General features: G+C 40.3%; 2 protein-coding genes across 19 annotated transcripts in view; both read left to right on the top strand.

Annotated features, from left to right (window-relative positions):
- LOC137434292 (trafficking kinesin-binding protein 1) overlaps positions 1-23280 on the top strand; it is a 1208017-nt gene that overhangs the window by 1001629 nt on the left and 183108 nt on the right. The window lies entirely within an intron of this gene.
- Positions 1-23280, top strand: part of LOC137434291 (catenin beta-1) — a 193715-nt gene that overhangs the window by 169458 nt on the left and 977 nt on the right. For all 18 annotated transcript variants that reach the window (XM_068127165.2, XM_068127169.2, XM_068127168.2 and 15 more), the window contains 5 exons: positions 11904-12059; positions 14192-14311; positions 19291-19441; positions 20766-20875; positions 22744-22798. In XM_068127165.2, coding sequence (XP_067983266.1) covers positions 11904-12059; positions 14192-14311; positions 19291-19441; positions 20766-20875; positions 22744-22798 — 592 coding nt within the window. The remainder of the gene's footprint in view (positions 1-11903; positions 12060-14191; positions 14312-19290; positions 19442-20765; positions 20876-22743; positions 22799-23280) is intronic.

Below are 23280 nucleotides of genomic sequence, written 5' to 3' on the forward strand. Positions count from 1 at the left end.
GGTTTCTCTTCAAAAAAGATTGAAAATAACGGGACGTTTTACAGTGATAATGTTATCCAAATATCCTCCGGTATAAATTCAGTATTAATTCATTGTGATTTGATTGATGGTGCTTATAACGATGGAATAAGAACAAATACAATATTTTCATTCAGTGCATACTCAACCCCGATTGGTTATAAATTTAATATGGAACCAAAAAATCTTGTCTATTTACCTGTGTCAGGAAAAACCATATACAGAGTAAATTTTAGGATAACCGACCAAGATAATCGTATGATATCCTTTAATGATGAAATTATATCCATCAGAATTCACCTACGTGAAGTTTTTCAATAAATAAATAATGGTTATTGTGAGAAAACACGAGTTGGGAAAATATAAAATAATTACAGGGGAGGGCATGTTCCTTTCACCAGACTATACAAGGTATGTGGGTAGAGGATACTATAAACCTAAGAGACAACGAGGTGTAGGTCATCAATTTCGAAATAAAGGAGATGGGATAATTGATACTCTAATGGGTATTGGTTCAACCATCCTTAAACATAAAGACCTAATTGGTTCAACTGCTTCTGCCGTGGGCTCCGTTGCGGGTGCTATAAAGAGTATAAAAGATGCTCAAAAGGAGTCTCATAAATTACAAGCAATCAAAGAAATAAAAAAAGGTAAAACTCAACTATCTTCACAAGAACGACAAAAAATCATTAAAATACTTGGGTCAGGGTTTCAACAATTTTAATGCTATATAAATACAAGTATGGAAGCGATTGATAGTATCTATGATTTGGATGATACGATTATCATTTCAAACTCCACTAAAAAGGAAGACTATTTTAAGGTAAATGCTATAACAGGAACAGACTGGAATTCAAACGGAACAAAAAGTTTTGAAATAAATAATCAACAAACTTACTTGAATATAGCTGATAGTTTCTTGCTGTGTAAATTTAAATTCACTAAGGCTGCGAATAATACTAATGCTACACTCGTAAATGATTTCTTCTGGAAAATGTTTGACAGTGTCCGCCTGTATATTGGAACACAAGAGGTTGAAGCGGTTGATTATGTCTCTGCTACATCTGAAATGATGAAATTTACACTATATTCGTTTAGTGATAGAATGGGTAAGGGAGCTGTTGAGGGTTTTATTCCTGATATGTCAACGGGTACAAACGCAGACCCTGGTTATAGTCAAAGGAAGTCAATGTATAATGATGACGCAAAAGCTGAGAATAGTTTTACCGTAGCAGTACCTCTGAAAGGTATATTTGGATTTTGTGATTATGATAAAGTTTTGTATGGGCTTAAAATTAGATTTCAACTACAAAGGAATGATAATGTAAATAGATTGCTTTTTGGGGATGAAAATGCTTTTGGAGAAAATAATAAATTTGTTATTAATGATTTGTGTTGGTATATCAGTGAATATACTCCTAATCTTAAAACGGAAGAGATGTTAAATAGAAGACTTAACTCAAAGAAACCGCTAAATGTATCATACCTTAAAAGAAGATGTCAACACGTTAAACTGGAACACACTACCTACACTTGGAATTTAGGTGTTCTTCAAGGAAAGCCACGATACCTCTGGCTCATTTTTAAAAAACCAGATGGAGAGGACGGTACTAATAAGAATAATGCCCTGAGTGATAATGCAAAGGTGAAACAACTTCGGGTTTCTCTTGATGGCACATTTTATCCACGAGATAGATTGGAAATTGATTGGGAAAAAAATGATTATGCGGAAGCCTACAAGTCCTACCAAAAGGTGTGTGAAAGTAATGGTAATAATGATCCTATTTTGGATATGGTTGCGTTTCAAAAACTTTATACAATCTACGCAATTGACCTGAGTTCTCAAAAGGAAACTATAAAGTCTAATCGAGTGGATACTTCTCTATACATTGAAAGAGGGGAGAGTGAAGAGGTTAATGCATATTGTTTGCTTTTGGAGGAAACAGAATTACAGATTAATACAGATAATGGTGTTATGATTAATATCACATAGGTTTTTTCTCATAAATAAATGGTTGGGGTATATGTTAATCAAATCAATCTTAATAAATTAACATCTTGTATTCAAAATCAAAAGCCTTGTATTATTAATGTTAATACAATTCAAAGAAAAGGAGCTGTAAGAATTGATGTTTTACTCACACACACACAAGTAAAAACACTAAATGATGTTGGATCACTTAAAATTAAAATGACGAAACCTATGTTAAAGAAATATTCAATAGATGAGTCAAGAGGAGGATTTCTCCCGTTTCTAATTCCTTTATTTGCTGGTTTAAGTGCGGCGGGAGCATTGACTGGTGGTATTTCAGCAGCGGTAAAAACTGCTAACGAAAGGAAGGCACAACTAAAAGCTCAAAAAGAATTGGAAAGACATAACAAGGAGTTGGAGAAACAAATTAGTGGAAGTGGTGTAATTGTAGATTTTGCTCAAAAACTTGAAAGTCTACCTGATAAAGCTAGATTGTTGGTTGGAGATATGCTTTCCTCTATCGCTCAAGCGGGTGTTAAACTAACTAAACGGGGTAATGGATTGTATCTTTCTCATAAATAAATGGATAAATGGTTTAAACAATTTGGAAAGAATACAACGTCAAATATAGAACTAGCTAAGTATTGTAAAACACTAAAAATTGATAATGTGGTTATTTGTATGAGAGATGAATTAACACATATAAATAAGAATACAAAGAATATTATTATGAATTTAGACACACAGAATGGTTCTCATTGGGTTTGTATTCATAATAGTCAGGATAAATATTATTTTGATAGTTATGGTATGCCACCACCTGTTGAAGTAATACAATTCTTACAGAATGGTGTTTATCAAACATTCCAAGTTCAAGAAATTAATTCTAAATGTTGTGGCCAATTATGTTTATATGTATTATTTCAACTCAACAATAATGAAAATTTTTATGATATCATTTTTTATCTAATATAAATGACCTATGTTGGAAAAGATGGTTCTATCTTTGGAAAATCCTCTCAGGATATTGATTTATCAAATTATTATACAAAGGCACAGGCTGAACGACAAAAATATAGTGTAAGTAAAAATATTAATATGAAGAATACTTATAAATTAATCAATTATCCAAACCCTACAGATGCGAATGACTTGATTAGATTCAGTGATTTATCACAATATATATCTTTAAAGAAAACAGCACGTTTTGTGAAACAAGTAAAATTTACAACCACAACACCTGGTTATACTGACCATACACCTTTCCTCATTGAATTTAACTACCTGCTTACAATTAAATTTTATAAAGAAGGACATTTAGTTAATATGCGAATTAATAAATGGGGGTATGATATGCCTGATTTAGGGTATAATTGGTCTTTTTCAATAAACATAGAAGACCTACATGATTTAAATCAGTCTCGTAAAGAAGAATATTATCCACTTGGTGAAGATAAGGATTTATGTGGAAGTACAATTAGTAAACAACAAATACGTGATTTTAAGAAAATAAAAATATATGATAGTATAGCGATGGTTCGCATGACAAAGAAGGAAGGTAATGAGATAAGGATAGAAAGCCGAGGAATACAAACCGATTTGGTAGTGGGAAGATGGGGTGGTATTACCTGTCATAATATTAATCTCACATATATTTCTGATACATAAATGGCAGGAAGAAGACTACAAGAGAATTATAATTTTTGTATTCAAGGATACCTACAAGAAAAGGGTGCTCGGTATTACATACCTTATGATTTGGAGCATATACATGGGAATTTTGTCATAAAAAACTGGCCTTATACTGATATTGTTAAACCCACAAATAGAGACTTGTTTAAAATATTAAATAAAAATGAACTTCTCAAAGTTATGAAATATAAAACTCTTTTAGAAATCGTCAACAAATCTTATTGGTATCCTATTATGAGAAAAATAATTATAGATACAAGAATATCTCAAAATCCAGATGAGTATATGTATAATATTCTTTGGGGTTCAAACTCAAGGGTAGCAAGGGATGAGGAAGGAGTTGAAGAAGAGAAGGAGGAAAGAGAGAAAAAGGAGAAGGAGGAAAGGGAGAGGGAGGAGAAGGAGGAGAGGGAGAAAAAGGAGGAGAAGGAGGAGAGGGAGAAAAAGGAGAAGGAGGAAAGGGAGAAAAAGGAGAAGGAGGAGAGGGAGAAAATGGAGGAGGAGGAGAGGGAGGAGAGGGAGAAAATGGAGGAGGAGGAGAGGGAGCAAAGAGAGAGGGAGGAAAAATATAAAAAGATGGAAATCACTGAGATTCATAAAAGATTGAGTGTATTAAAGCAAATAAATCAATCTCAACGCACCGAAGAGGAAATTAAAGAATTAACAACTCTTATGAAGATAATGGTTTCAAAAATAAGAACGTCAATGTCTTCAATTTCAGAGATTTAAACGAGAAAGTGGTGAAGAAGAAGAAGAAGAAGAAGGAAAAGATTATGTGATTGATGATGTTGGTGTCATTGACTTTAGTTAGTTTTTATTTGTAAATAAATGGAGGAGAGAGTGAAGGCATTCCTTAGGATTCTTTATGTTTTAAAAATAAAGATTGAAATGTATATGTTGAAAACCAAAAAGGTTTTGATACTCTGTCGGAATTTTTCTGATAAATAAATATGAGTTATTGTCTCAAATGTAAAAAGAAAACTAAATCTAAAAATATCTCTTATGTTAAAGCTAAAAATAATAGAGTTTATCAAAAAGGAATATGTCAAGTATGTGGCTCTAAAAAGTGCCAATTCATCTCTCCTAAAAGAGGAGGAGACATACAAAAGTTTCTGTCAGGAAGTAAATTTACAACAACTGGAATTCCAGGGGAATTACACCTTCCAGGGTATTCTTTCTGTGGTCCAGGAACAAACTTGGATAAAAGATTAGATGAGGCTGACAATCCTAAACCTTGGTCTAAACCTACAAATAGGGTTGACGAAGTGTGTATGAAGCATGATATTGCTTATGGGAAAACCACTACGTTGACTGAAAAACATAAAGCCGACAGCGAAATGTTGTATAATTTGTCTTTGATACAAAATCCAACGTTGAGAGAGAAAGTTGATAGGTTTATTGTGAGAAATTTGATAAATGCTAAATTGAAACTTGGTCTTGGTTATTCCTCAAAAAACTATTAGGCTCTAATGATGCCATCAAGACTGAGGAGCTTTTGGCTGAAGAATTACACAAACCTATAATCACAAAGTTTAAAAGAAGGAAGGTTTATTCTAAATACACTGACCACATATGGTCCGCTGATTTAATTGAATTGAATAATGACAGGGGATACAGGTATGCTTTAACCGTTATTGATTTGAGGAGTAGATTTGCCTGGGTTGTCCCTTTAAAAAATAAAAGGGGTGATACTTTAATGTTAGCCTTTAAGCTAATATTTGATCGGGATAAAAGGAAACCAAAGAAGTTATGGACTGATGAGGGAACAGAGTTCTATAACAAAATATTCATGAAATTTCTTAAGGGGAAGGGTATTAAATTATACAGCACCTTTAATGAAGGAAAGGCAGTTGTTATTGAGCGTTTTAATCGTACTTTAAAAGAGAAATTATATAAAAAATTCACACAACTCGGTTCTCAAAAATGGGTGTATTTAATTCAGGATATTGTAGATAATTACAATAATACAGTTCATTCATCAACACAATCAAAACCATCAGAAACATTTACAAAATTAGAATATGAAAAGGAGATTAATTTGAGAAAGCCCAAGTTTAAAGTTGGTGATATTGTAAGAATATACAAATGGAAAAGTCATTTTGAGAAAGGTTATACACAAAAATGGACTCGTGAATTATTTAAAATCATTGATGTAATGGATACAGTCCCTTGGACCTACAAATTATATGATTTAAATGGAGAAGAAATCTTGGGTTCATTTTACTCACAAGAATTACAAAAAACACAAGTAAGCAGATAATACCCTTGAAAATAATAAATAAATAAATAAAATGTAATGGGGATACGTTTTTAAATCTGTGAACCCCAAACACAGAATCCCACAACTTTTTAGTTGGGGCTTAACTTTTGTGTGTGTATAATGGGGATACGTTTTTAAATCTGTGAACCCCAAACACAGAATCCCACAACTTTTTAGTTGGGGCTTAACTTTTGTGTGTGTATAATGGGGATACGTTTTTAAATCTGTGAACCCCAAACACAGAATCCCACAACTTTTTAGTTGGGGCTTAACTTTTGTGTGTGTATAATGGGGATACGTTTTTAAATCTGTGAACCCCAAACACAGAATCCCACAACTTTTTAGTTGGGGCTTAACTTTTGTGTGTGTGTGTATGTGCGAGTGAGTCATAATAATATACAAACCCTAACCCAACCCCATCCCTAACCCAAACCCATCCCTAACCCAACCCATCCCTAACCCAACCCCATCCCTAACCCAACCCCATCCCCAACCCAACCCCATCCCTAACCCAACCCCATCCCTAACCCAACCCCATCCCTAACCCAACCCCATCCCCAACCCAACCCCATCCCTAACCCAACCCCATCCCTAACCCTCACATTCAAAATCCCAACCCTAACCCAATCCCATCCCTAACCCAACCCCAACCCTAACCCTCACATTCAAAATCCCAACCCTAACCCAACCCATCCCTAACCCAACCCCATCCCTAACCCAACCCCATCCCTAACCCAACCCCAACCCTAACCCTCACATTCAAAATCCCAACCCTAACCCAACCCCATCCCTAACCCTCACATTCAAAATCCCACCCAAACCCTAACATAATCTTTCTTTTCTTCTTTTTTAAATACGTATTTCTTTTTTTTTCCTCTTCCTCCAATTCTGTCTTTCAAGGCTTTTAAGTTTGAAGAAGTAGAAATGGGAAGAAAGAATTTTCCAGCATTTTCTTCCTCGAACTTTCTTGATATTGCTTAAATCAAGCGTCATTAAATAAAGAACATTGTTCATTGCTTTAGAATCCAAAGAGTCTCCAAGAGGAACCCCACAGGTAGAGTCTCCAAAATAAAACCAACTTTCCAAGTTCCCAAGGTATAACCACATTCCTGTTGAGCCTCCAAGATAGGTATCACATTCCGAGTCATCAAAACAAAACCCCCATTCCGAGTCTCCAAAACGAAACCAGTTTTCAAAGTCTCCAAGGTAAAACTCTTTTCCTAATTTTATGAAATTTAGTGAGTCTCCAAGGTAGGCTCCACAGTTAGAACCATCTAGGCAGACCTCATAATTAGTTTTTCCCAAATTTAGTGAGTCTCCAAGGTAGGCTCCACAGTTAGAACCATCTAGGCAAACCTCATAATTTGTTTTTCCCAAATTTAGTGAGTCTCCAAGGTAGGCTCCACAGTTAGAACCATCTAGGCAGACCTCATAATTAGTTTTTCCCAAATTTAGTGAGTCTCCAAGGTAGGCTCCACAGTTAGAACCATCTAGGCAAACCTCATAATTTGTTTTTCCCAAATTTAGTGAGTCTCCAAGGTAGGCTCCACAGTTAGAACCATCTAGGCAGACCTCATAATTAGTTTTTCCCAAATTTAGTGAGTCTCCAAGGTAGGCTCCACAGTTAGAACCATCTAGGCAGACCTCATAATTAGTTTTTCCCAAATTTAGTGAGTCTCCAAGGTAGGCTCCACAGTTAGAACCATCTAGGCAAACCTCATAATTTGTTTTTCCCAAATTTAGTGAGTCTCCAAGGTATAACTCTTTGGCTGGGTCATCAAGGTAGAACTCGTTCAGTGGGTTTTGTTTTGATAACTCACAATAAGTATCATCATGGTAGAACTCTTTTTCAGGATTTTGTGGATCTCCAAGGTATAACTCTTTGGCTGGGTCATCAAGGTAGAACTCGTTCTGTGGGTCTTGGTTGTTCAAAAGATCTTCAAACAAAAAAATAACTTTATCCCAAGTTGTGTTAAAAGTAGAATTTTCATTTCGTAGCTCAGATACAATTTCCTCCATCGACAAGAGGTTCGAGTCCAGTTCATCAATCTGAAGGTTGAGCGCTACACAGGTAGTAGGACTCCAAGGAATAGCAAAGTTATCCCATTCCATTTCGGCATAGGAGTCCATTCTCAAGTGAAGCAGAAAGCGTGTTTGAAAAAGCCTGTGTGGTCGGTGCCTTTTATAAGAAGGGCTGGGTGTGTGTCATTTCCTGTGGAAATTCCCTGGGCGTGTCTTAACTGGAAATGATGTGATGGAAATTCCCTGAAAATGATGTTATGTATTACCTGGAAATGATACAATGCTGAAGAGTTTATAAAGTGGGTGGGACTTAGCAAAAGTGGGCGGAGCTTAGCAAAAGTGGGCGGGGTATAGCAAAAAGTGGGCGTGGCTTAACAAAAAGTGGGCGGGGCTTAGTAAAAGGTGGGCGTGGCTTACCAAAAAGTGGGCGGGGTTTTTCCAAAAAGTGGACGGAGCTTAACAAAAGGTGGGCAGAGCCTACCAAAAAGTGTGTGGCACTGGAGGCGCTCAAATAAGAACATTGAGGGAGGTTTACCATTTTATCTTAGCTCAGTTAAAATATCTTAATAAAGAACCAAACTCAAACATATTTTTTGTTAATATATTAGATGGTGAAGAGAGTTGTAGGAGAATTAAATTATTTCCCACGCATAAACAAATATTTGTAGGGTCGTTGTTTGAGTGGGTTATATTCACCAGATGATATTAAGAGTAAAAGGTTAAAAGGTCCATGAGGTCAGAAGGATCACAGGTGTTTAAGTGGTCTAATGAATAAGGATAACATGTCAAAAGGTTAGAAGGTTCGTAAAGAACAGGGTGAGAGAAATATAGGTGTTTAGGGGCAATGAGGGAGGGAAAGAATTAATATGGAAGTGAATGGGTCAAAGATTAATCTGCCAGATGATATGTAGAAGAAGGATGATAGGTCTATAAGAGAAAACAAATATTTGTAGTGTTTGAGTGGTCTAATGAACAACATTAAGGATAGGTACTACAGACAAAAGGTTCATAAAGATGAGGGTGGGAGAAATAGAGGTGTTTATGATTTTTGAAAAAGACAAGGGGGTAAATGACATTAGATAGGGATTTCCCATGTTAAACGGAGGTGTCCCAGAAGCAACATTATTACACTACTATTGGCCAATTAAGAACTAAGCTGACGTCATCACTTCCCTGAGATTGTCGGCTGCAAGAGTAATTTTAGCGTCCCTTTCTTCAGATTTCTGTCAAATACACATATGTTTTGAAGATGGGAACATTAATAGACATACTTATAAATATACTCTAGGATCATTAAAGGTCAAATTAAGTACTTCTCTCTTGCAGATCAGGGAAAGTAGGAATTTTGGGGCTCGGCCCATGGTCTGGATGGAGTCAACATATTCATCATTTTTTGTGCACCACTACTTATTTGGTGTGCAGCGCAGCGCATGGCTATGGGTGTAGCATAATCTTCTGGGGTGCAGCTGTGCCTCTAATGCAGTGCCCACCATGAAATATGTGAGTGACCATGATGAGATTGCTGAGCCGATTGTGTACGCTTTCCACCACCTCACCAGCCGACACATTGAGGCCAACCTGGCCCTCATCAAGGGCCAACCTGGGCCCCCCTGTAGGTTATAGCACGAATATGTAATTTGTTCAGGGTGTCGGCGATAGCTCACCTACTCTTTGTGAAGGATTCCGTGGGATCTTTAATGTTCAGCAACTAATGTCAGCAGACGGTAACATCTACCCAGGTTAACATCCGTCCGTTGGACGGCAAACACATTGTTGAATTGCCCTACCGGCGAAACACCGGGATGACAGTTTATAGCTGAGTCGGGATTCAACTGCTTAGAGGGAAGTGCACCCACCGCTATACCCACCGACCAGTCAATTCCTTTTGTGCACTTGACGAGGGTGATTCCAATTTTACCTGGATTTTTTGGGATTCTCAGCTAAGCTCGTATCTGAGTTACATAAAAAATACTCGTTACATACACATGATGCATCATATAAATGACATGAGCAATGCATTACTTTTTGACATCTTCTACGGCATGAACTGCGAACTGACACAGCGGACTCACGAGTGTCCCAATGTAACAGACATTTTAATGTAGAATTCTCTCGACATTTTCGAACACAGTGCAGCACATCATTCTTACGTCGTAATTTCATTCCTCAAAATAAAGAGCCTTTCGCCTCCAAGGCCCTCTATAATATCACTGGATTTGACAGGCAATGTCACCTCACTATGGAGCCAATTATCTGTAAAATTCAACACAAATTTTGTAATTATTCTCTCTCTCTCTCCCACCCTAAACTCCCCCTCTTTATCTCACTTTCCAACATCTCTGTTCCCTACACATGCATTAAAACAGGAAATGAGTGTAGATTACAAGGTGCCAACAGTATAAAAGACAAATTCTTGCCAGCTGTCATTTAATCAACAAAGGTCTGTGTCGAATTTGAAGAACTCTCGTACTTGGGGGATCCAGTGTAAAATGTTGCTGATGATTATTATTATTATTACTAGCGTGACTCAGCGCGCCGCTCCGCGTGCCTCACCACACGTCGTTTCAGAGGGAAAGGCATCTTTGACCATTTCGGTGTCTTTTGGGTCTTTTGTGTCTTCATGGTGTTTTGGGTCTTCAGGGCCATTTGGGTCTTCAGGGTATTTTGGATCCTCTGGGCCTTTAAGGGTATTTTGGGTCTTCAGGGGCTTTTGGGTCTTCAGGGTCTTTTGTTTCCTCTGGGTCTTTAATAGTCTTTGGGGTATTTTGGTTATTCGGGGTATTTAGGGTCTAAAGGGTCTTTAAGGGTCTTTGGTGGCTTCAGGGTGTTTTGGTCTTCAGGGTGTTTTGGGTCTTGGGTGTCTTCAGGGGATTTGGGGTCTGAAGGGTCTTTTGGTTCCTCTGGGTCTTCGGGGTCTTTTGGATCCTCTGGGCCTTTAAGGGTATTTTGGGTCTTCGGGCTCTTTGGGGTATTTTGGGTCTTCAGTGTGTTTTTGGGTCTTCAGAGTGTTTTGGGTCTTCAGAGTGTTTTGGGTCTTCAGGGTGTTTTGGGTCTTTGGGATGTTTTGGGTCTTTGGGGGATTTTTGGTCTTTGGGGTGTTTTGGGTCTTTGGGGTGTTTTGGGTCTTTGGGGTGTTTTGGGTCTTTGGGGTGTTTTGGGTCTTTGGGGTGTTTTGGGTCTTTGGGGTGTTTTGGGTCTTTGGGGTGTTTTGGGTCTTTGGGGTGTTTTGGGTCTTTGGGGTGTTTTGGGTCTTTGGGGTGTTTTGGGTCTTTGGGGTGTTTTGGGTCTTTGGGGTGTTTTGGGTCTTTGGGGTCTTTGGGGTGTTTTGGGTCTTTGGGGTGTTTTGGGTCTTTGGGGTGTTTTGGGTCTTTGGGGTGTTTTGGGTCTTTGGGGTGTTTTGGGTCTTTGGGGTGTTTTGGGTGTTTTGGGTCTTTGGGGTGTTTTGGGTCTTCGGGGTCTTTTTAGTCTTTGGGGTGTTTTGGGTCTTCGGGGTCTTTTTAGTCTTTGGGGTGTTTTGGGTCTTTGGGGGTGTTTTGGGTCTTCGGCACCATTTGTATCTTCATGGTATTTTTGAGCCTCAGGGGCCTTCAAGTGTATTTTGGGTCTTCAGTGTCTTTTTGAGACTCTGGGCCTTCAAGGGTATTTTGGGACTTTGGGGTGTTTTGGGTCTTCAGGGTATTTGGGGTCTTTTGGGTCTTTAAGGGTATTTTGTTTATTCAGGGGTCTTGGTGGTCTTGAGGGTCTTGGGGGAATTAACGGGTCATCAAAGTTCTGAGGGGTCTCATCAGTCTTTTAATTGAAGAAGAAGAAGACGTTTTCGTCGCACATAAACATAACGACATAACCATATGCGTTTGCTCTATGATGATAAGATTTTTTAAATTATTATTATTGTTGTTGTTACGAAATTGTTGCTCGGTATCTCTGTGTCCGGTGCAGGCTGACATCGGCTTCATCCGAAACCTGGCGCTGCGTAAGGACAACCTAGCACCGCTCCGTGAACTGGGAACCATCCAGCAATTACTGCAATTGCTTTTCCAGGCCCATCAGGATGCATCACGACACACATTGGGCACGATGTCCCAGGCTCACAGGGTGAGTCGTGCGTTGCTGGGGGGGAAAGGTGGGGTAGGGGTTGGGGAGTTCGGATATGTACAAATACACCCCATAAACTGAGCCAAAGGAGGAAAGGCAGATGGAATATTTGGATCCACGAGTTTGGATTCCCTCTCCCTCCCCAATTTGCGTAGAAGTCAGCAAGCATTACTGCTGTCCACAAGAAGGATGCAAAAACAAATCCTATCAACTGCAGGCCAGTAAGCCTACTTGTAATTATCAGCAAAGCCATGGATTAACCAAACACGTGACCGATAGTCTGACGTCTAAAACAGCTTTCTGGTTAGTCCAATAGGAAGGATGGTGTGAAGGTACCGAACTTACCTTTGAGCGGCCTTGTCTGGATTTGAAACTCTAAACTGCTGCATTGGTCTTGCATCACAAAGTGCACCGTCCCTTGGATGGATGTGAAGCCAGGTGTCCAGTCTGCTAGCATTGGTTGGTGGACAGGTGGGCAAGTTAGCGCCGGGACGCTGGTCATATTAAAAATTCCTGTCACTGTCAGTCGAACGTGTGGCCTGGCCAGCCCGTTCATGAGATTTGGGCCAAAAACATTTGCCAGTCAACTCGACTAGAAGGTGCGATCATTGGGGCCATTCAAGAAGTAGCAGAGGAGCAGTGCGGTGGCTGCCCTTGTTGGAAAACATGCCCCTGGTATGCCCTGATCATCTTACTATAATTCACCAAATGTCCGTCTGTCCGTTCGAAGGTACCGCAAAAACGGCTGAACCGATCGCAACGATATTTTGGGTGGGTATTCCTAGGACCCCCTGGAGTAAAATAGGCTATATTGTTTTTGCAAGTTTTCCAATTTTCCAATTTTCCAGTTTTTCCAAACACGATGGAATAATATTTACCGATATGAACAGTGATGTGGCTTTTATTGAAATTCTACAAATACTGTTTAGATTTTGATGAGAATAACGAACCTGCAGCGAATCCAGAAGTGGACAGATGACGGCAATGCACGGGTTTGATAATATCCAAATACAACCGTCATTCAATCGTAATGTTAAATCGTTAAACGTTAATCGTGTTAATCGTTTTGTTAAAGTATCAATTGATGATTGGAATTGAGTGACTACAATTACGATTTTGAATTCGTAATTTTATTCACCCAACCGTACGGAACTTCACATCAGGATTTAAATATTTGTTTACGTCACGAATGTTGTTAAAAGTTTATTTTTTATATTAATGTTATTTAATTTGTGATTGGAGTTTTGCTGTTTGGAATGAAAAAAAGAGATATCGAGTTCAAGTGAATGACGAAATGCCGTGATGGTTTCTACTTTCTAAACGTGACATTCGCGGATCGCCATATGCAGATTCGTCATGGACTGGGTATGAAACACACGTACCTGTTTGTTTGCAAACGGGTACGTTTTTCATGGAAGTCCTTCACAAACTTGCTGTCCATGTCTGACGTGCGACTGAAGGTGCTACAGGAATGTGGAATTTATTGGTTTCATGCTTTAGCATTCGCCGTTTCTGCATTGTCTGTTTGCTTCTGGCCTCCCACCCGTGTCTAGCACGGGTACCTCACTAGTCATTTAAATGGACAAATGCCTGTAAGTAGGTAAGTCAGGCATAGATGATAAGAGTGCAAATGAACTATGATTGCCTGATTGAAATTTACACGATGTTTGTTTTTCTACATTGTCCACAAAGAACATCTTTAAGCTGTGTGAACCACCTTTAGAGGCCATTTTTTCCCGCAGAGCGGGGGTTGGCCTTTTTCGGGCACCTTGGTCCCCTTTTTAAAGCAATGTTTTATGGCCGGATGCCCTTCCTGCCACCAATCTTGTTGATCACCTCTTGCGACGCACATGGAATTACCAGTGAACTGGTACTCAATTTGCCGACCTCGGAAGGATGACAGGCTGAGTCAACCCCCCTGGCGTTAATTCAGCGATCGACTGGGATTCGAACCCAGGATCCTAGGATCCCAAGCCAGCACCCTAAACGCTAAGCCAACACCAGGCTTTAACCAGGCTTACAACATCTTTAAGCTGTATGCAAAACAAATTTTGTATCGTGGACATGTTGGTCATCAATGCCTGTGTTTGCAATGTTATTGTAATCATCTCCGAATATTTTGATGCACGCAGGACGGCATCCGGATGGAAGACATCGTCGAAGGTTGCACTGGAGCCCTACAGATTCTTGCCCGAGACCCTCAGAACCGTGCGGAGATAGCTACACCCGATGCTATTCCTATATTGGTGCAGGTACGAATCCACCGTCTAGGTATATGCCTTTTCCGGCAGATATGGCAAATTTCCTCACATTTCCAGATTTGCACATTTTTTGCCTTCCCAGAGTTCGTTAATGTCCTCACGGATTTTGAAAAAAAAGAAACCGGGGGATATTCTAATCAGCTGTCTGTCCCTCTGTCTATCCATCCATCTGTCACGCTATGTCCTCCTAAATGGTTGTGCAGAAATTCACCAAACTTAGTAGTTATAATCAACACATGGCAAGAAGATGAGAGCAGTATCGTTTTTGGCCCCGTCCCCTTTGGCTTTTTTGGCTTTGAAACTCAAAGTACACAGATCTCCCGATGTCCCTGCTCTCAAATGTTGTACTTGTGTGCTTCCCCCTCTCTCCCTATCTTGTCTCCTGCTCCCTTTATTTCGTTTTGGGTCTTCGGGGTCTTCGGTGTCTTCAGTGCTTTTGGGTCTTCAGGGTCTTTTGTTTCCTCTGGGTCTTTAAGAGTCTTTGGGGTATTTTGGTTCTTCGGGGTATTTAAGGGTATTTTGGATCTAAAGGATATTTAAGGGTCTTTGGTGGCTTCAGGGTGTTTTGGGTCTTCAGGGTGTTTTGGGTCTTCAGGGTGTTTTGGGTCTTTGGGGTCTTTTGGGTATTCTGGGTCTTTTGGATCTCCGGGGTCTTTTGGGTCTGCCGGGTCTTTTTGGTCTGTGGGTCTTTTGGGTCTTTGGTGTCTTTTTGGTCTTTGGGGTCTTTTCGGTCTTTGGGGTATTCGGGATCTTTGGTGTCTTCAGGGGATTTTGGGTATTAAGGGTCTTTTGGTTCCTCTGGGTCTTTAAGGGTATTTGGGTCTTTAAGGGTCTTTAAGGTGGGAAGGTGGGTCCTCTGGGTCTTTAAGGTGGGAAGACCCAAAACGAAATAAAGGTAGTCTTTTGGGTCTTCTCGGTCAAAATATCAAATAGTGTACTAAAAAATGCAATTACAGGCACATATTTAAACATTTTTTAATGAAACTTTGTATATGTAATCAACATTGAGGGATGGAATATGTAACGAGTACTTGGATTTGACCTCTCGGTTCATTCCCCAGGGGTTGGCGACTTAGCGTCACAGGGGTCAAAACGGGAAAAATATTGAACTCAAAATGTGATATTGGGTCATTCCTGGTGGAATTTTTTGCCATCTTTCAACTTTGCTTTCGGTGGGAAGCGTTGGGGGTTTGCGATGATGCGTCATCGACTTTGCTGTAGTTTTATTTGTGATTAAAAACTAATATTACCATTAACCATGCCATTAGCAATTGAGGTTGTTTTAGGGTGGTTTGTGTGACTCCCACATGCACACGGAATGTACCATGCTCTATATAGACTATAGAGCAACGGTTCGGACCAAGCAGTTTCTTGGCAAGGATTAGAATCCTGGACGAGTCGCCACTGGTGCAGGATACTCGCCTGAAGGTGATTTGGGCAAGAAATTGCAATTAGTTCAGTGTGTCGGCGATAACTCACCTACTCTTATTGAAGGACACCATCGGATCTTTTATATCCATCAACAACCACTCGACCAGTGCTGGCAGATGGGTCCTCTGGCCTAATGCCCATCCCAGGGATGGAACGCCGATTCCTCCCCCTGCATGCGAAACACGAGGGTAACAATTTATAGCTGGGTCGATATTCGAATCCAGGATAGACAGCACGGAAGGAATTCCGAGTGATTCTATTCTATAGTGACTCGGAAGGATTCTATTCCATGGAGAATACAACATGGCGACACCTGTATTGCATGCGCAACAAACCTTCAATCACAAGCATTCCCATTAGACCACAATACGTCCGTATCTAACTCTGTTTCGTGCAACATTACTGGGGGCAACTTTATTCTTGATCGATAATTCCAAAAATATTATAAGCATTCATAAAATGTGTGTCCCCAATCCTCAAAATTGCTCATAAAAGCGTAAAAATCGAATAATTTCGGTAAATAATGTCACATTAAATTTTGCTGGCCAGTCGATGCACGTGATGAAATAGGCCAATCAGCGTTACCGTATTTGACGCTCAGTGAAATGGATGACGTAGTTTCCCAGAATAATCCAATCACGGTCGCCGTACCATTGCACTGCGAACCAAAGATGGCGGCGCCCACGGAATGCAGTTCTACGGCGGATCGTACATTTTCTTCAAAATTTTGCATTATGCACTTAGATTCTACAACAAAAAGTAACTTCATCGTGTTCAATAAATGAATCGTGGAAACGATTTGTCGATTTCGCTCGCAAATGGGTGAATTACGACTGCAAAGAGAGTGATATAGTTACCGAGATTGCAACAAAGCTTGGTATTGATTTTCACGGTACTGCTACATGCATTGCGGCTCAGCCTTCGCCGTCGAGTAACATCGGCTACCACTACAATTGCTACAAGCGCTTCTGTGACATCAGTAAAATCAGAAGAAAAGAGAAGTCATTTGCAAAGAAATCTACTTCTCAAGGACAAGGTATGTGTAAACTCATGCACCATGCATTGACAATGACTTTAAAATTAACTTATGTAACGTTAGATTGGACATGTGAATGATGATGATGATTTGGTGGAAGACTAAGTTAGCGACTTTGTATCATGTTCAACTTGTTGTAGTAGTACAATTTTACTGTAATTTTGGAATCATGGTTATTCAGGGAATTATAAATGTCAATGATTTGATATTAAACTTGAAGCCATTATTGGAGGGGGCGGACATAGACTACAGGAACTTTTGCAAATCTGTTAACTGGGGATCAGCGAAGCAGGTGCATACAACAGCCTTCCATGTGTGTTTCCTTCAAATTCACCTCCTATCTCTTTGTAGCCTCTATTGTGAGGCTATATATACTTTTATGATATTGTAAGTATAAATTTCACAGAAAAAAGTGAGGAAATATTCGCTTGGTTACAAAGAAATCCTACGTAAACAAACCTCATGATTATATCATACAATGATTTGCAAAGTTGGAGTAATTTTGTAAGCAATAATACTTCTGACTTTTATTATTTAAAGTTTAATAACATTACATGGGCAGATCAGATTGGACTCATAGATACAGCGCAGTGTGTAGTATTATGGAAGACATTTTTCAGCATATTTATTACAAATATTACCATGTTATTTTGATGGAGGTATCAACTATAAGTTTTTTTTGTCATTAATACTCTTAGTATTATTTATATAATAATAGCATAAGGACTCGACTTTGTTATCCCTTTTACGCCGCACCCAGTGACCCGATGCCCACGGCACTAATGGATTTAGGATCTACGAACCGCGCTCTTTGTTTATCACGTACAGACATACTCGAAAAATCTGAATTAGCCGACGTTGGGGCCCAAAAGCATCAGAATAACTGCTGATACGACGCCATCTTATTGGCGTCTGCTGGGTGAAGGCGACAGCAAGCCGTCCACTGAGTGGACAATCCTGAGCATGCATTTGTGTGCAATAAATACGTTGTTCATATACGCACTCTTCATTCTCATCTTTCTTCCTAACTCTTACTCGGACAAGCAAATCCCCTATGCCATCCATAATGGTACACTCTATCCATACACCACATCCTCCCTTCCGTGGATGTTCCACGGGTTTCGGCTAGTTATTATTATTATTATTATTATAAATGCACGTTATTCATTTATGAAGCCCAACAGATAATAACATGTTCACTGAACAATCTGATTAAAAAGCCAGGAAGCCATCATACACTTCATGTACCATTTGTTAATATGCATTTTCATCAACTGCTCGTTATAAATTTCTGAGCACCCCTTGTGCGTGGGGACATGGATATTCTTAATCAGTGACACATTTCCGACAAACCCATTAAAGTTTTAAGTTGCCCCCATCGTTGTTGCACGAAAATTGAAAATTAAGCGCATGCCCTATGGCCTACATGCTTTGCTGCTGTTATGTGAATTGCTACTTTATCTGGTGACGGTGTCATAACAGTCACAGGTGTGGATAAAACGTGTCATGATCCACGCCAAGTGTTTAATCGAACGTTTCACCTGTACACGCTAAATGATGTTTATTTGTGGTGCCCAGCCAGGATACAATGAAAAGCCTTGGTTTTGAACAAAATTGTTTTTAACAAACACAATCTGCTGGAATATGTAAACTGTAGCATGTCCTTTGGTATCATACATTGCTTGGAGCCTCAAATCAATGACCTCCTGCCCCATATTTTACCAAATGTCGAATAGATTTTGTTGCACCTCTTGCGGATTACCTGGTAGAGATTGCCTTTTCCACAGCTTCAAATCCGTATGTCCTCAGACGGTGCAGCCGTCTCAGACGGTCCTCAGACGGACCAGGAAGGTGCAGCAGTTAAGCCTGGTGTTGGCTTACTGATTAAGGCCTTAAGGTCTTGAGTTTGAGCCCCTGACGTTAACTCACCCTGTCACCCTGTCATCCTGATGTCGGCAAAATGAGAAAATGAGTACCAGCTTACTGGAAACAGGGGATACTGCATCAGTGGAGAAGCTGCTTTCCCAGCAATGATGCAACCAGCAGCCACAGGCTGCATACAAATATGCCTTATTTTTAATGATGTGTTAAGACAAACTGACATATCTGCAATAATCTAACATGGCTTTACTAAACTCGGTTCAGAACACTACCTGCTGACTGTTATACCAGAAACGATGTTAACTGACAGTCGTCTTAATGTTACGGATAGTTAGCAAAACTTTCAGGATTGCTCCGAGAAGCCTAGATTGGCATTTCTGGTGCTTCAGGCAGAATTGCTGCAAGTGGTGAACAAGCTTAACCCGAATGACTGTTAACAGTGCGTTGAAACATCAGTCAGCATCCCTTGAGGCTCCTTTTATTACCCGTATGACTTCATTCGTTAAGGTGCATCATCCTCCTTCACACAACCTCCCTCCCCTACTCCACCCCCTAAGATTTCTGTAACAAGTAAGAGGTTGGTCATGACATTCATTGATATGAGATGTTACCTCTCATGCAGCTCCTATATTACAACTCGGAGTCTGTGCAGCGAGTCGCAACTGGCTTGTTGTGCGAGCTGTCTCAAGATCCAAATACAGCCTTGGCCATTGAGCAGGAGGAAGCCATGGGCATCCTGTCGGAGCTGATCCGTTCACGCAACGAGGGAGTGGGTATGTATAACGCGTTGGTTGTTTCTTATCCGGGTTGTTTCTTATCCAGGCCGTGTTTCAGGCTCTGCCGTGGAGCGGTTTGGTCCACGGTGGGTGATGGAGTACAAGTGTGCCGGCTCGAGGCTCTGACTTGACTGTCGGTGCAGGGATTTATAGTTCGCTTATGGGTGCTGGCGATAACTCGCCTGCTCTTTATTCAAAAGGCACCGTGGGATAGCTAACGTCCGCAAGCAATCATCGTTGGCAGACGGGTTCTCGGCTAAGGTCCCATCTGTCGGACCGCGCGCTCATTGATGCAGCGCACGGTCTGAAAAACACCAATCCTACAGTTTACAGTCGGTGAGGGGTTGAACCCACATAAACAGCTCAAAGGCAAGTGCGTGACCCCAGCAACATCCTAATTAACACACACCATTTGTAGGCGAAATAAAAAGCACATTGATTTATTTCATTTTTCCATCATTCCTGTCTTGTGCCTCAGTGACCATTTTGTCCCGTGGTGTTAAAAAGAGGCATCTCCTATACCCAAGCTTTATTTGTGCATTCAATCCCTGCGACATGGAAGTTCAACTTTTAACCCCGATTAGACATTAGTGTGTTGTGTGTGTGTGTGTGTGTGTGTGTGTGTGTGTGTGTGTGTGTGTGTGTGTGTGTGTGTGTGTGTGTGTGTGTGTGTGTGGAACGTCACAGCATGGCGGGAACACAGCATCACCATGGCAATGGCTTTATGCTTTCAAACACCATGTGTTGTCCCACTCGACCCGGAGCATTTGACCTTTTATTACCCTCGCCAGAGGGTATTGCACATGCGTCCGTTTGTTTCCTTGTCTCTTTCTGCACATAATGTGCTAATGTAGGCCACAAACACCACCTGGTGGTAGCCAGTGTTACATGCTATCATTTTTTCCATCCAGTACCTATATAACGTATGCACAAGTAAAATGTGAGTACATCTATAAAGTATATAAAGTACGTACAATGACACGCAACACCACACGGAGCAACTTCTGGCGAAGATCAGCGATCTCCGGTTTCTCTTTGTAGTTTAAATCGTATCATTTCCGTATGTTGGGAATATCGCATTCCCTTTTTATTGGAATCCCCACCAGCTCATTTTTGAATTGTGAAAATGAAATTGGTAAGTTAATTTGCGTTTTGAATTTTATCAGTCATTTTGTAGAAACAAAGTGCCATCTATACACTGCTTCTAAAATTTGCATCTTAAAACAATTTAATGGAACGTGTCAGAATCATGAGAAAAGAACTACCATCGATGTGCTGGGTGGAGAGCTCTTGGATAACGCCCAACCCTGCCGTCCCTCAGCCACTTACGCAGCAGCAGTTCTATTCCGGATCTCGGATGACAAGCCACAAGACTACAATCGACTTTCCTCTGAGATCAACAGTCGACTTATGGGTAACCTTGTGTCTGAGGTGAGCATTCCGTGAGGGTTTCTGCCTTCACAATGGGCCATCTGCATGGAAGCGGGTGGGGGGTTGATGGAGGAGTAAATAGAGAAGAATGAAGGGAAGTGAGGAGGATGTGAAAGAAAACGAAGAGATGAGGGATTTTGGGGAAGAGAATGAAAAGAACAAAGGGTTTTAAAGAGTTATGAGTAAGGAGAAGGGAAGGGAAGGCAAATAACAAGGAAGGCGGGCGGCATCATGGGGTTTTCACAAATTTTGTAACTTCAAAATGTTTGACATTAAGCGTTGGGACACAAGGCAATACAAAGTATTTTTTTAATTTTATTTTTTGTTGTACACCGCTCCTTTACTATTCCATCTCCAGGCGCTGCATGAGGTCATCGCCGGGCACCGAAGGGGGTCCGGCGATGACCCACTCCGAAAGGGAGTACTCACTCAAAAATGACCAAGTGATTTGGTTGTAAAGGGTGTTTTTGATTTATTGATTCATCAAATCATTGATTAATTATTTAATTATTCGGTTATTCAATCAATTGATTAATTTTCAAAAAATTACAGATTCAGATGAAACGGCGGTGGTTTAGGTATGCTATTAGCCAATTGATTAATAAATTAATTATTGTCCCATTATTATTTATTTATTTTCATTATTAATCACTTATTTATTTTCTCTCTCATCTGGGCAATATCTCAGGCACCTTTTGAGCTAGGAAGCTAACATTTGGACGGACAAGACAATGACCATGTGATTTGGCTATAAAGTATATTTTTGATTTAATGATTAATCAATTAATTGATTAATTCTTTATTTTTTCGATTAATCAAACATTTCATGTATTTTCCAAAAGTTACAGCTTTAAATAAAACACTGGTTGTTTCGGTATACTATTTTTTTTTTTTTTTTTTTTTTTTTTTTGTATACAAGATCGAGGCTCGTGAAAGAGCGAACATTAATCACACATGAAAGACAAACAGACACATAAAACAAATAACATCGGGAGCGGTAGACAAGATGGGGAGAGAGGGGGAAGGACACAAACACAACATTTGAGACCAGGGACCGAGAGACATGGAGACATCGAGAGATCTGTGGGAGGGAGAGGGCTTTGGGGGGAGGCATGTGAAGGGGGGGAGGCATGTGAAGGCGGGGGGGGGGCGGGTGGGAGAGGTATAAACATATGGACACTGCCAGGATTTCCAGGAAAGAAGTTGGAATTTCAAACAAGGTGGATCTGGGGTGAATTAGTGGGGGTAGAAAAGATCAAGGTTATGGATGGGGGAAGATAAGAGATGGTGGTGAACAGCTGTTTTAAAGACCTGGAGGGAGGAGAGGGATTGAAGGGAGTGTGGGAGTTTGTTCCACAGGCGGGAGAAAAGAGGAATGAAAGAGTGAAGGTGAGCAGAGAGCCGAGATTTCGGCAGTTTAACCATCAGAGGGTTGCTGGCAGATCTTGTGCGACCTGTAGGAATATTTGGGGGACAGAGCACAGAGAGAGCTGGGGGAGCAAGGCTGGAGAGGAGTCGGTAGAAGACAGAAAGGCCACCTACCTGCCTGCGGCGAGTAGCCAATTTATTAAGAGATTAGTTATTAAACTATTTTTATTTGTTTATTTTAATTACGCAATTAGTCAATCAATTATTGTACACCTCTCCCTCCCAATACCGTCTATGTGTTGCATGGCGGCATCGCCGGTCACTGGAGGATGTTATTTATTTATTCGGCGTGGGGGCGGTGAACTTTGAATGTTTCTGTACTTGTTTTTTGAAACTCTGACCTATAAAACATTTATGTCGTTACCTGGGCCCAGTTGCATTACTGCATGCTTATGACTGCTGTGTTCTTACTTTGCTTACCCTTCCTCTACCTACACTAGGATGGTAACAATCCAATGGATGACCCAAGAGGTTCCAACTTCTCTTTTAGCCCAGGTAATGATTTTGGTGCAGTTGGTGAATGGCACTTTTCATTGTGATTTAATTTTATTCAGTTTGTAAGAAAGTTAAATGCTTAATTACCGTAACAATTATGCTGAGTTTCTTTCTGTATGGCTTCGGTCGTTAGCTCTAGTGTCGAACTTTCCTTTTAAAATCGTGACATGCGCAGCAGATGCACAATGTCGTATGATCGAGTCATTTGTGCCAAGACTGTTCATTATGCATCTCATTTTGTGCTTCCTCCATTTAACAAAGCATTCTAATTGTTGTCAATTAGAAAGCACTGCTCTTGTTGAGGTCACAAAGGCTGCTCTTACTTTGTGAGCTGCCGACATTGCTACCTTTGTGGGCATTTGGTGACTGCTGCTTGCACGGCCTTTCTCTGCCTTTGTATTTGTTGGTGATTTAATCCTTGCTTGTCCCACTGCATTCCCTGTTATTCTGGGTACTGTCTGTCTCCCTCTCCTCTCTCTCTT

Source organism: Myxine glutinosa, chromosome 10, assembly GCF_964187855.1.
Source record: "Myxine glutinosa chromosome 10, kmMyxGlut1.1, whole genome shotgun sequence".
Lineage (NCBI taxonomy): Eukaryota > Metazoa > Chordata > Myxini > Myxiniformes > Myxinidae > Myxine > Myxine glutinosa.